General features: G+C 36.3%; 1 protein-coding gene across 1 annotated transcript; it reads left to right on the top strand.

Moving 5' to 3' along the window:
* Window positions 1–233: 233 nt before the first annotated feature.
* On the top strand, window positions 234–6,356 carry LOC125867705 (putative ABC transporter C family member 15). The gene is made up of 10 exons (XM_049548271.1): window positions 234–1,308; window positions 1,390–2,813; window positions 2,898–2,984; window positions 3,079–3,678; window positions 3,805–3,969; window positions 4,108–4,402; window positions 4,651–5,171; window positions 5,310–5,373; window positions 5,486–5,725; window positions 5,937–6,356. The coding sequence occupies exons 1-10, from the start codon at window positions 489–491 to the stop codon at window positions 6,044–6,046; spliced, it is 4,326 nt and encodes a 1,441-aa protein (XP_049404228.1). The 5' UTR covers window positions 234–488; the 3' UTR covers window positions 6,047–6,356.
* Window positions 6,357–13,453: the final 7,097 nt, after the last annotated feature.

Raw genomic sequence — 13,453 nt, 5'->3', positions numbered from 1 at the left:
TATGTCAAGATATGTTATTTCGAAATATGTTATTTCACCATGTATATGAGATAACTTATTTTGCATAAATATTGGGCTAAATAATTTCAGAATTATCTAATACATCTAACCAAACGTGAAATAAAATAATCCTAAATTATTATACCTTATACATCAAACCAAACGCCACTCACTATTATATAAGCATTACATAAAATAGAGTTGTATCCATAATTTCATTAACCATTCTGGTTGATACTCAGATTCCTCTTCATCATAATTCCACCAAACTTTCAAAAAGGCACGTGCTTTCTTCTTCATAGTATAGTCTATTTTTTTTTATATGATTCTGAATGGATATTTATGCTTTTGGCTTAACTTTTTTTAAAAATACTTTTTGCCTTTTGTGCTCCAAGCTTCTTTTTATATAGTAAGTAGAATAGAGTAGGTTTTTATTTTAAGGGGTTAGTTCAAAAGTGGGATTTTCTTGATTTTTGGTGTCAACCAAGATGGACATCACTCTAAGGCTAATCAATGTGGCTTTTTTCTTGATTTTACTCATATGTTTCTTGGTAGATTTTTTCAAGAAAAATGGAGAAGAGGAAGAAGAGGGTTTTGTAGAAAAAAGGGAGAAGAGGAGAAAATCCACATTCTTCATCAAGATTACAGTTTTATTGAATTTCTCAATAGCTATTTCTTACTTGGGATTTTGTGTACATGAATTCTGGAAGTTGAGAGCTTTTGTGTTTGAAGAGTCTGTTTTTTCTGTCATGACATGGAGTGTAGCAACTGTAATTGCAGCCTATTCATTAAACAGAGAGAAAAGGTGGCCATTATTACTCATCATATGGTGGTTCTTTTCTAGTATTTTTGAGATAATTTTAGTCTCATTTCATCTTCTCAAACATTATAATATATATACAAACGCTCCACATTTTCTTCCCAAGGCAAATATAATTGATTTTGCTTCCCTACCATTGTCAATTCTTCTATGTTTCAATGCCTTGCCAGTACCAGCCAACAAATACAGTGAAACTGAACAGCCATTCCTTCAAAAAGATGAGGTAAATATACATGATGATGCATTTTCTAGTGCTGGTATTTGGAGCCTAATCACATTCAGGTGGCTTAATCCACTATTCAAGAAAGGTCATGAGGAAAAGCTTAGAGTAGAGCACATACCTTCAATTCCTCACACTGAGACTTCTAATGAAGCTGCTTCTTTGTTGGAAGACGCGCTTTGCGAAAAGAAAGCTTCTTCTTTCTCCCTCCCTGATGCCATACTACGTATGATTTGGAGACCACTTGCCTGTAATGCAGTTTTTGCAGGTAATTCTTGATTTTTCAAGACTCAATTAAGCAAACTTTTTTGTAAACAAACTAATTTCATGCTTCTGTTTGCTTATGTAGGAGTCAACACAATTGCTTCCTATATTGGTCCTTTGCTGATAACAAGCTTTGTGAATTTTTTGTCTGAAAAGAAAGATGAGTCCAATTGGCAAGACGGAATGATCTTAGCCTTCATCTTCTTCTTTGCCAAAACAGTAGAGTCACTGTCCCAAAGGCAATGGTACTTTGGAGCTAACCGGATTGGTGTTCGAGTCAGAGCCGCTCTGATGGCATTGATATATAAAAGAACTTTGTCCATAAAGTATGGCGGAACAAAAGACGGGAAGATCATAAACTTCATCAATGTTGATGTTGAGAGAATTGGAGACTTCTGCTGGTATATTCATGGAGTTTGGTTGCTGCCTGTTCAGGTTACATTTGCCCTGCTTATCTTATACAGGAATTTGGGTGCTGCTCCCTCTATTGCTGCTCTTCTTTCGACCATATTTGTGATGGTTAGCAACACACCACTTGCCAATATGCAAGAGAAGCTCCACTCAAAGATAATGGAAGCGAAGGACGTGAGAATTAAAGCCACTTCAGAGACCTTAAAAAGCATGAGAGTCTTGAAACTGCACTCATGGGAGTCCACTTTCTTGAAGAAGCTGCTTCAACTTAGAGAAAATGAGAGAGGTTGGCTTAAGAGATACCTTTATACATGTTCTGCTGTGGCTTTCCTCTTTTGGGCCTCACCAACGCTCGTCTCAGTTGTAACCTTTGGTGTTTGTATCATCCTAAAAACACCATTAACATCAGGAGCAGTTCTCTCAGCACTAGCAACTTTCAGGATTCTACAAGAACCAATTTACAACTTGCCCGAGCTCATTTCCATGGTTGCCCAGACAAAAGTTTCAGTTGATAGGATTCAAGACTTCATGAGAGAGGAAGATCAAAAGAAGTTAACAAGCTATAATACTCCTAACACTTCTGAAGTGGCGATCGAACTTGAACCAGGAGAGTATGCTTGGGGCACAAATGAGTCCAAGAAATCAACAATTAAGATAACTGAGAAAATCAGGATAATGAAAGGGTGGAAAGTAGCAATATGTGGTTCAGTGGGCTCGGGAAAGTCAAGCTTACTCTGTAGTATTATGGGAGAGATTCCTAGAATTTCTGGATCAAGTATTAAGATTAATGGTTCGAAGGCATTTGTACCACAGAGTGCTTGGATTCAGACGGGCACTGTTAGAGACAATGTTCTGTTTGGCAACGAAATGAATAAAGCACGTTATGATGATGTCGTGGAACGATGTGCTTTGAAACGTGACATTGAGATATGGGCTGACGGAGATCTAAATTTGGTAGGAGAAAGAGGAATGAACCTAAGTGGTGGACAAAAGCAAAGAATTCAGTTGGCCAGAGCTATTTATAGTGATTCAGACATCTATCTGCTAGATGACCCTTTCAGTGCAGTTGATGCACAAACCGGAGCTCATATGTTCAAGGCAAGTACATCCTACTTTTGTAGAATTCTTTTCAGTAATCTAGTTGCTCTTATTGATGTGCTACAATCCTTCATCATATTGCAGAAATGCTTAATCCAACATCTACAAGAAAAAACAGTTGTTTATGCCACTCACCAGTTGGAATTTTTAGATACTTCTGACCTCATCCTGGTAAGTTAAAACTATCTTAAGCTATTGGTTTTCAGTTGATCGAAACAAACTAGAAAAGTATATCTTAGTTTTTATGCTTACCTGATATGCTTAGGTAATGAAGGACGGAAGAATTGTTCAATCAGGAAAGTATAACAAGTTGATTGCAGATCCAGATGGTGAGCTCCTAAGGCATATGGTGGCTCACAGTAAATCATTAGATCAAGTGAACCCTTCCCAAAAGTGCAGCTGTGTAACCAAGGGTAAGCATCAGAATAACCAAATTGAAGTCGAAGAGTGCTTTGAAGATCTTACCTGTGACAACAGGATCTTAGGAAGAACTCAGCAGGAAGATGCAGTATCAGGTCGAGTTAAATGGAAAGTCTACTCGACCTTTGTGACCTCGGCGTATAAAGGGGCCCTTGTACTTCCGGTCCTTCTATGTCAAGTTTTCTTCCAGGGACTGCAGATGGCAAGCAACTACTGGATTGCATGGGGAACAGAAGAAGAAGGAAGGGTTACTAGCGAGAGATTAATTGGAATTTTCGTGCTGATGTCAGGGGGAAGCTCTCTTTTCATCTTAGGAAGAGCAGTTATGCTTTCAACTATCGCAATTGAGACTGCTCAGAAGCTCTACATTGGAATGATCAAATCACTCTTCCGAGCGCCGTTGTCATTCTTTGACTCCACCCCTTCCAGCAGAATTCTCAATAGGGTGAGTGTAGCAGCTGAAATGATCTGGTTGTCTTGAAATGTGTCTATATTAAGTTCTTTGTTTCTCAAAACATGACTTTCTAGCTGCATCTTTACTGAACTTCAAGTTTTGTTTCTTTCTTGTCAGTCTTCTACAGACCAAAGCATCGTGGACACAGATATTCCATATAGATTGGCTGGACTAGCATTTGCACTTATTCAATTATTGAGCATTGTTGTCCTTATGTCCAATGTTGCCTGGCAGATCTTTTTTCTCTTCCTTCTGATACTTGCCCTCTCCATGTGGTATCAGGTAATAAGAAGCTCAACCTGAAGTTACTTTTGGTCCCTATTTACTTTTAACTGTCAGAAAATTATTGGAATGCAAACAATGAGTATTTTACTTCCCATAAATATGGCCTTAGTGCTAATGATTCAATTCTTATTGCAGGCATATTACATTACCACTGCTAGAGAACTGGCAAGGATGATTGGCATTCAGAAAGCTCCAATCCTGCATCATTTCTCTGAATCTCTCAACGGTGTAGCAACAATTCGTTGTTTTAATCAGGAAGACCGATTCTTGAATAAGAGTTTAAGTCTCATCGATGACTATTCTCGTGTTGTCTTTCACAACTCTGCTACAATGGAATGGCTCTGTGTTCGAATTAACTTTCTCTTCAATCTCATATTCTTCTTTCTTCTCATCATCCTGGCACACCTTCCACGAGAGGCTATAGATCCCAGTAAGCTTTTATTCTTCTCCATTTCCATTTCATGCATCCTGTGTAGCACATTCCCAGGCAGTTAATCAACAAAATTCCAGGCAGCATCTCTGGTGATGCATGAGTAGACTGTAGACATAAGAAACAAATCTTAGATTAAGGAACTTACACAAACTGAGGAAGCCAAAGTCTATGATAACAACTTTTTCTTTCTTTCACTGTGGTAAATGGCTTCAATGTGTGATGTCACATGTTTCATCTGTTTGCAGGTTTAGCAGGACTAGCAGCTACCTATGGGTTAAATCTTAATGTTCTCCAAGCTTGGGTTATATGGAACCTTTGCAATGTCGAGAACAAAATGATATCAGTTGAGAGAATACTTCAGTTCAGCGACGTTCCTAGTGAAGCTCCACTGATAATTGAAAAGTCCAGGCCAAAACCTGATTGGCCTCTAAAAGGAAGAATTGAAATTAAAGATCTTCATGTACAATACAGCCCTGATCTCCCAAGAGTTCTAAAAGGTATAACCTGCACTTTTCCAGAGGGAAAGAAAATTGGTGTAGTTGGAAGAACAGGTAGTGGAAAGTCTACTTTGATCCAAGCTCTCTTCAGGGTTGTGGAACCATCTGAGGGATGCATTCTTATCGATGGAATAGACATTTCCAAAATCGGTTTGCAAGACCTGAGGTCTAAGTTGAGTATAATACCACAAGATCCAATTTTGTTCCAAGGAACAATTAGGACTAATCTTGATCCATTACAACAACATACAGATCAGGATATCTGGGAGGTAATGTTCTGAACTTCTTTTTCTTTGTTTTATTCGACTAAGTATGAGACTTTGTAACTTAATACGATATACTATTCTGTATTATGAGCAATCGCACATGACTTTGTAACTTACTCTAAGAATGATTTCATATTTCAGGTCTTGCAAAAATGTCATTTAGCTGATATTGTAAAGCAGGATCTAAGGCTTCTTGATGCACCAGGTACAAATACTAGGTTCTGTGGCCTGAACCCACCTTTATTTTCAAAATACACAACATTTGGAAAGGGAAACAAATGATCTTCAAATTAATGATCAAGAATTTTATGTTGCAGTTGCAGAAGACGGAGAAAACTTGAGCGTGGGTCAAAGGCAGATTGTGTGCCTAGCTAGGGTATTGCTACAGAAAAGGAGAATATTGGTACTTGATGAAGCTACTGCTTCAGTGGATACAGAGACGGACAATGTCATTCAGAAAACTATAAGAGAAGAAACAAATGGATGTACAGTTATAACAGTGGCACATCGGATACCCACAGTTATCGATAATGATCTTGTTTTAGTTCTTGGTGAAGGTAAAGATACAGGACCTAGCACTATCACTTCAAGCACACACACACAAAAAAAAAACAGCATAACATTAGTAGTGGCAGATTATAGTGCAACCATTGACCTGCAATGGGATAAGAACTCAAAAAGTTGGAAGACATAGAACAGCTGAGAATACACACCATATTATTCGAAATGGATTATATTACCTGATAAAATCTGTCTTGTTTGATGCAGGAAACATTCTCGAGTTTGATACTCCTAACCAGTTATTGAAGAACAGTTCTTCAGCATTTTCAAATCTGGTGGCAGAATTCTTGCGGAGATCATCCAAGGGGTTAACCTAAAAGCATAGCACTAGGCACATTTGATAGTACATCTAGTTTAGATCATCTATAGGAAGGAATGACCAATCTAATCTGCCAATGTTAATGTGGCATTGTATAGTACAGAATCATAAACTGACATCAGGAAATACAGCAAAGTTGAGCAGCTATAACTGGAGTAAATGCAGCAAGTTGAGCAGCCACTTCAAAAGTTATATTTCTTATAACTGCCAACCAAAGATGACATGAACCCTGCAGGATATGTAAAGTGTTTATTCTTAATCCCTAACTCATAGTTCATATACTTAAAGGAGCTATTTTTATGTTGAAAGTGTTTTCAAATAGCAATACATCGCATCATATAACCTGAATAGAGTTTTTTTAAGTTCATCCTAGCTGACCGTTAAATTGCGTCTGAATCTGGTTTAAATATCAATCAAAGTGAATATCAGTAGGAATAACCTCCTAACGTCCCTCAAACATCACTTCAGCGGGGAAAATAAATTACATCATCTGTAATTGTAATATCTGAATGGAAGTTCCATTCAGCTGCTCTTCCTTCAGGGCTGAGGGCATTGATAGACATAAATAGTTATGTCACATACTTGTGCTCAGTCTAGAAATCTATAATATACTTGTTCATGCTTTTCATCATTAGGCATAATATCGCCAAAAGACTATCAAACATGAAAATCAATGTATCATTTCTTATCGGTCTTCCATCAGTTTGTCTCTGCCTGCTATATATTCTTCTATGAACTAGCTATTTCCATAGCAACAATCACATTGCTAATAGAAATAGTAAAACTGAATTACAGTAGAAGGTTTAATAGGTCTAGTTGGAGCATCACCTAAAAACGCACAAAACATAGTTGTTGATGCTAAGAAACTAAGAATGACAGAGGCCAACAGAGCTTATATATATAGTGAAAAGAAGTACGTACTAAAATTTCTTTTTTGGTTTTATCATAAGGTGTGTTAGAGTTCAATGAAATCTGAATTCATGTCAGAAAGTCCCAGTAGCTCTTTAACAAAGGCAAGCAACTCTGATGTTCTCAAGGAACTCAAACCTGAGACACAAACCATGAGTAGTACTAAAATTTCAAATTTCAACAAGTATTAAATCTCAAGTCATAATTTTAGAAGTATAGTGTGGATAGAGTTAAGGAGCTCATAATTTTTTGAAGTCCATATGAATGTCAAGAGTAGCAGCATTTGTTTCTCTCTTCTAAATAATTTTTCTGTCTCCATGAAAAACGCTCTCCGTAAATTGAGCCGCTAAAACCCCTACTCTACCATTACACAGTCACTGCCTCCACCGGGCGTTGCCAATCCGGTGCGTACGACGGGAACAATTCCAGAGAAGAAATGTTATGGTAACCAATTGATCACCTCCCACACACCCCAAATCGAAGCTGTGAAGGCCCAACATGGACCCACAATGGTATACCACTACACTTATCGCACACAACAAAATAGAAAAAAAATAATACATAAACATACGTTTTATTATATCATAATTTCTAAAAATTCTTGCAATTTAAGAAAAAGCACAAAAAAAAAAATTCCTCGGATACATCCCTCTCATTGAGTAATGTATCATTCACAATTCGTGAGTTATATATCCGCAAATTTTCTGATGTATTGAGATCCTATAACTTTAAGATTTGTTTATAATTTGAGAAAGAATAGGATAAGATGTAATTAGCTCTTAATATTATAAGATTTATGTCATTTTTACCAAAAAATATACTAATTACCCACACATAGTTCATCCTTAATTAAATCTCTTTATGCCCATTCCGCCAAGACAAATTAGGGTAACTTATACAAATCTCACGATTCACACTAGTTTGCAATATTACATTCCTTATCATATTTTGGGTCACGGATACATGTATTTGACTATTTCCTTGTCATCTCTATCCTCCTTCGGATACATCTCTCTCATTGAGTAATGTACTATTCACAATCCGTGATCTATATATCCACAAATTTTTTGATGTATCTGAGATCCTATAACTTTACGATTTTTTTATAATTTGAGAAAGAATGGGATAAGATGTAATTAGCTCTTAATATTACAAGATTTATGTCATTTTTACCAAAAAAAATGTACTAATTACCCACCCATAGTTCATCCTTAATTAAATCTCTTTATGCTCATTCGGCCCATACAAATTAGGGTAACTTATACAAATCCCACAATTCACACTAGTTTGCAATATTACATTCCTTGTCATATTTTGGGTCACGGATACATGTATTTGTTTCTTTCATATGCATGTATCTTATATCAATTAGTGTGCCTAATTAAGGGATATAATTGAAAGTCATTGATTAAGAAGTATGTTTAATTAAGAGGTATGACTAAAAGTCATTAATTAAGAAATAAATAACATTTGCAACAACTTTAAAGGATATGGCATATCACAACTCCTAAAAATATCAAAACAATCAAAATCCTTCTCTCTTTCTTGGTGAGTTAGCAAAGTTTAGATTTCTTAACTCAGATTCATAAACTATTATTCAAACACATGCATATATTATGTCAGATACATATACACTTAATCAGATACACTGATAAAAAACCAGATACATATAATCTTAACTCAATAATGTGTTAGATATATCAATAATGTGTCAGATACATGTGTAAATCTCCAACACATGTGTATGTTTATTCAGATACATATAAACTAAATCAGATACACTGATAAAAACTAGATACATATAATCTTAACTCAATAATGTGTCAGATACATCAATAATGTACAAGATACATCAATAAAATCTTATCCAAAAAGTCTGTTTCTCATCTTCTTCTTCATTAAGGTTTATCACACAATTACTGCATAATCGTCTTTGCATTTGCAAGAAATTACATACTATATTTCTCTTTTGTTCGTCAAAGTTGTTGTATTTTTGGATTTCCAAATTTAAACGGCTGAAAGTATAGAGAATTACAGTGGTAATTTCATGTTGTTTTTCTAGCAACAATAAACAAACATTCTTCTCATTTGGATATCCGTCTAGAGTCTATCATAAAATTTATACCGGGAAAGTATTAGATAGCAATGTCTGCCTATTAAATCAATATTAGGATCTAACACTCGCGGAGAGGTATACCAGTAAAAAGAAAAGCAGTGTCTGATGGGAATCGATGACTTAACACAGAATCTCGTCTAACAACCACAATATGCACCACTTAGAATTTCTTTTAAGCAAAACAAGCTTTTACATGAAGTAATGAATGAGTTGCTTGACGACATTCATCCGTCTTTTTCAGTTAAGCGAGTCTTTCACGTAAGCCCGAAAAAACAGTAAAGTCAAGATTTTAACTTCATTGTTCAGGGAATGCCTTTTTTGTTAAAGATAATTGGCTGCAGAGAGAACGCCTATCTCTCATAAGAGAATGAGAACCACTTTTTTTAGAGTATATTAATGAGTAGGACTGAAATTCCAAGCGCTCCTAGCTTAGAAACCACACACAGACAAACACATAGAGGCCCATAAAACCCAACAATAATAGACCTCGGGACCGCTTTCACGGCTACCAAGCAATCAATCCTCCGCATTTCCACTAAAGCACTTAAGGAGGCATTTCCGCACTAAGATATAGAATGTTAAAAGCATACATGGACGCTGTCACGACCCAAGAGTACCCCTTAGACGTAACATGGCACATGGAATCCTGAAAGGGACCCAAGTAAGCCACTTAGCTTATCATCATCACACAAGTATAGAATAATAAAGAATAAAACACAAATTTTCAAGTCTTTTAGAAGTCTTTCATAAAAGTAAAACGGAAGTCTAGACATAGTCTCAATAATCCATCTACTACAATTGGAGTCTCAAAATACTAGGGTCACAGCCCTTACAATAGAGAATATGAAAATGTCTAGTACAACTAAAGAAGTGAAACAACAATAAAGCTCGTGTCCTCGGATCCATGAGGGCATACCACAAGCTTGAAGAGTTGTCAACCCAAGCTTGAACTAGAACGAATCGCCTTAGACGCCGGAACCTACACTTTATAGAAAAATATAGAAGAAATATGGGTTAGTACAAAAATGCACTAAGTATGGCAACTATGCATAAAAACCATTTAAGATGCTAAAAAGGGACAATTTAGTTGAAAACTATTCATTTGATCAAGTTTATGAACTATCATAGAAACAAGTGCAAAAGCATAAGATACATACATGTTCAACATATTGATCATCTCAACATAAAGAAAACAAACCATAAGAACCATCAAAGCAACCATGTGCAATGTATGGATAAGGTCCCATACCCCTATCCACACTAAGGAATACTCATTAAGTGATTATAGTTCATAACTTCAATTCTAGTTCATTCTATCATAGTGGGATTAGCTTTAACCGACATAGACCATGAGAGCTTAGTCATGGAATCCGGTGTCTACCCAATATCGAAAAAAGGTTGTCCTACTTGCCTAAGGTAGAACTAAAACTCTTAGCTTACGTGGATCCACTAGCTAAAGACCTATGTGGGCACATATTTTATGGGATAAGGAGATTGCTTCTAGAAACCCGACCTCTACTAACGTAAGGGCTTCCATCCCAAGAGATTGTTCCTAGAAACCCGGTCTCTACTATCGTGAGGGCTTCCATCTCATATCACTATCCTCTCAGTGCTAAGCATCACTCCCATGAGTTTACATTAAGTCTTGACTTAACTTTACAATTAAGTAAGAATGTCTTGACACTCAACCAACAAACTCATACTAAAGCCCCTAGATTCAATATGTGAGACTAGTCTTCAAACCTAAGAATCATTACATGTGACAAACCTTTCACATTGTATTCTATTCATACCTAAGTGTGTACATGAGGATAGTTATCCAATCAACCTCACAATAAGATCATAATATAAGCACTTTACTCTCAAAGCAATCTAATTGTATACACACAAGTCTTATACATATAACTAGTTCTCATGTTTTGCCCTTCACAGGCTATAGATCACATTCAACCAATCAATCTAGAATTACTACATTAGATATAGATGGTAACATGAATCAAAGAGCTAATCTACTACAAGTACTATTTCATAGTTACTACAATTCACCCAATTCACAAGTCACAAACCAGGGTTATGGGGAAAGCATAGATTCATGGGGGATTGATACGCTCAAATTACACCTCCCTAAAGAAGCATAAGCGATCGTTATCAAGTAAAGAACCCAATTGTAAGTTGGGGTCGATCCCACGAGGAAAATGGTTTAGACTTTACTTTAACCAACAATTATATTCAATTAGTTAAATTACTTCCAGAAACAAGTAATTAAAAGGGGGGTTGTGTGAAACAAATTGTAAGAATTCAATAAATAATCAGTAATCAAAAGTCAGTTTTGGTTGTTATCAAGATGTGAGAAATAACTAGGGTATATGTGTTCCCCACAAACTCATAACGCAGTAATCCTAGTAATAGCAATCATTTCCTAGTGTACTACATGCAAAGTGATAAGTTAGGTATCTCTAAATCCTTGGTCCGATATCTAGAGAATTTCACCCCGCACATTGGTCCGGCTACGTGTGTATAATTTACTAACCCTTACCTTTACCTCATATTAGACATCATAATCGATGTTTGGCTTAGTTATTACTTCGCACCAATCGACACTAGCCTATTAGATAGTATCACACTAAATCTATGTTGATATTTCTTTTCTTGTTGATTACCTCCTTGGTCCGGCAAGTAGCAACAAGGCGAGTTCTAACGCGTGCACTCGTTAAAAAGACTTCTAAACGAAAGAATTATCAATGCATGCAAAACACTATTCAAGAATTGCTTATTTACTATTCATACTTTGTTAATCGCTCATGGTTCCCACAACCTTAGTTGTGGAGATTAGTTACCCATAATCATATGAACACAATTCATTGTTTTATATGAAAGAATCATGAACTTACGTAAGAAGAATAATAAACCCAGAAATTCAACTTGAATTGCAACACCAAAATCTTTAAAACGAACTTAGGAAATTAAGAATTGCTAAAGTTGCAAGTTAATCTCCCAAGTCAAGACCTAGAACAAAAGTAATAAAGTCTAACCCCCAAAAACGAGGTTTACATGCCCTATTTATAGAAAACAAATCCTAAATTAAAAGGGAAATAAATTAAGGAAAGTTTGTTCAGGCATGCGTCTTCATTCCACGAGACTGACTCACGGACCGTCAATGGATCTACGGTCCGTGAGTCCCTTCCGTCAGCCAGGACTTAGAAAATATTTCAGCTTCCAAAAATCAACTTCTCTGAAGCAAACGACGGAACTGCAGTACGGACAATCCCTTTCTGTAGCTCCACACTTGAAATCTTCAAAACTCAGGTTCTGGAACCCTCGCAGTATCAATCTACGGATCAACAGTACGGTCCGTAGATTAATCTACGGACCATCAATGGCCACTGTGGTTCCACACTTAGTCAGATTTCCCTGATAAATCCATGCTACGGAGCATCAAAGGACCTACGGTCCGTAGATCACCTCCGTAGATGCCCTTTTCTGCAGTTCCTTTAGCTGTCTCTTTACTTCCGCGCCTGAACATCCTTCCTGTAAAATATGATAAAAACACATAAAACCAATATAAAAAGGCCCTAGACACACACAAATTATAAGTGAAATGTATTAGAAATACCGTAAACACGGTATATCAAAGATTTTCTCATGAAAGTCTTGATAATCAACAATTCAATCATAATATACATTAACTTGATCAATGAAAATGTTTTGAGAAGAATCCATGGCTTAGAACACTTCTAAAAAATTGCAAAAAAACGACAAACAGAAAAGCGACGGACGGTGTGGCTCCAAAAAGCGACGCCATTTGCCACACTGTCCATCGCTTTTTAATAAAAATAATTATTTTTTAATTATTTTTCAAAAAGCGACGGACGGCATCTCTTAGTTCGTCGCTTTTTTTCACGGATTTTTGTGCCAAATATATATATATATATATATAAAATTAATAATTAATTGATTAATTATTTTTTAAAGGAGCGACGGAAAGCATCTCTAAGTCTGTCGCTTTTTGGTCAACATGACTGGTCAAATATTTAAGAAAAGCGATGGACAAAGTCTCTTAGTCCGTCGCTTTTTCGGTCAAAATTTTGGTCAAATATTTTTAAAAAAGTGACGGACAAAGAGACGTTGTCCGTCGCTTTTCTTAAAATATCTTTGATCCAGATCAGGATTTTCTTATTTTCTTCTCTCTTCACTTTTATTCTCTCCCTTCTCTCTATCAATCTCCCTCCATCGACTGCCGCCGTCGCTGCCCTTGCCCGTCGCTGCCAGTCGTCGTCCTTCACTGCCCGTCGCTGCCTCTCCTCTTTGTTAGGTTGGTGTTTAATTTTAGGTTTTTTTTCAATTCTAGTGATTATAGTTGATTGTTAGTTAGTATATTAT

The sequence above is a fragment of the Solanum stenotomum genome, chromosome 6, assembly GCF_019186545.1.
Source record: "Solanum stenotomum isolate F172 chromosome 6, ASM1918654v1, whole genome shotgun sequence".
In the NCBI taxonomy this organism is placed as follows: domain Eukaryota; kingdom Viridiplantae; phylum Streptophyta; class Magnoliopsida; order Solanales; family Solanaceae; genus Solanum; species Solanum stenotomum.
The sequence above is the reverse complement of the archived record's forward strand: the minus strand, read 5'-3'. Positions and strand labels throughout refer to the sequence as shown.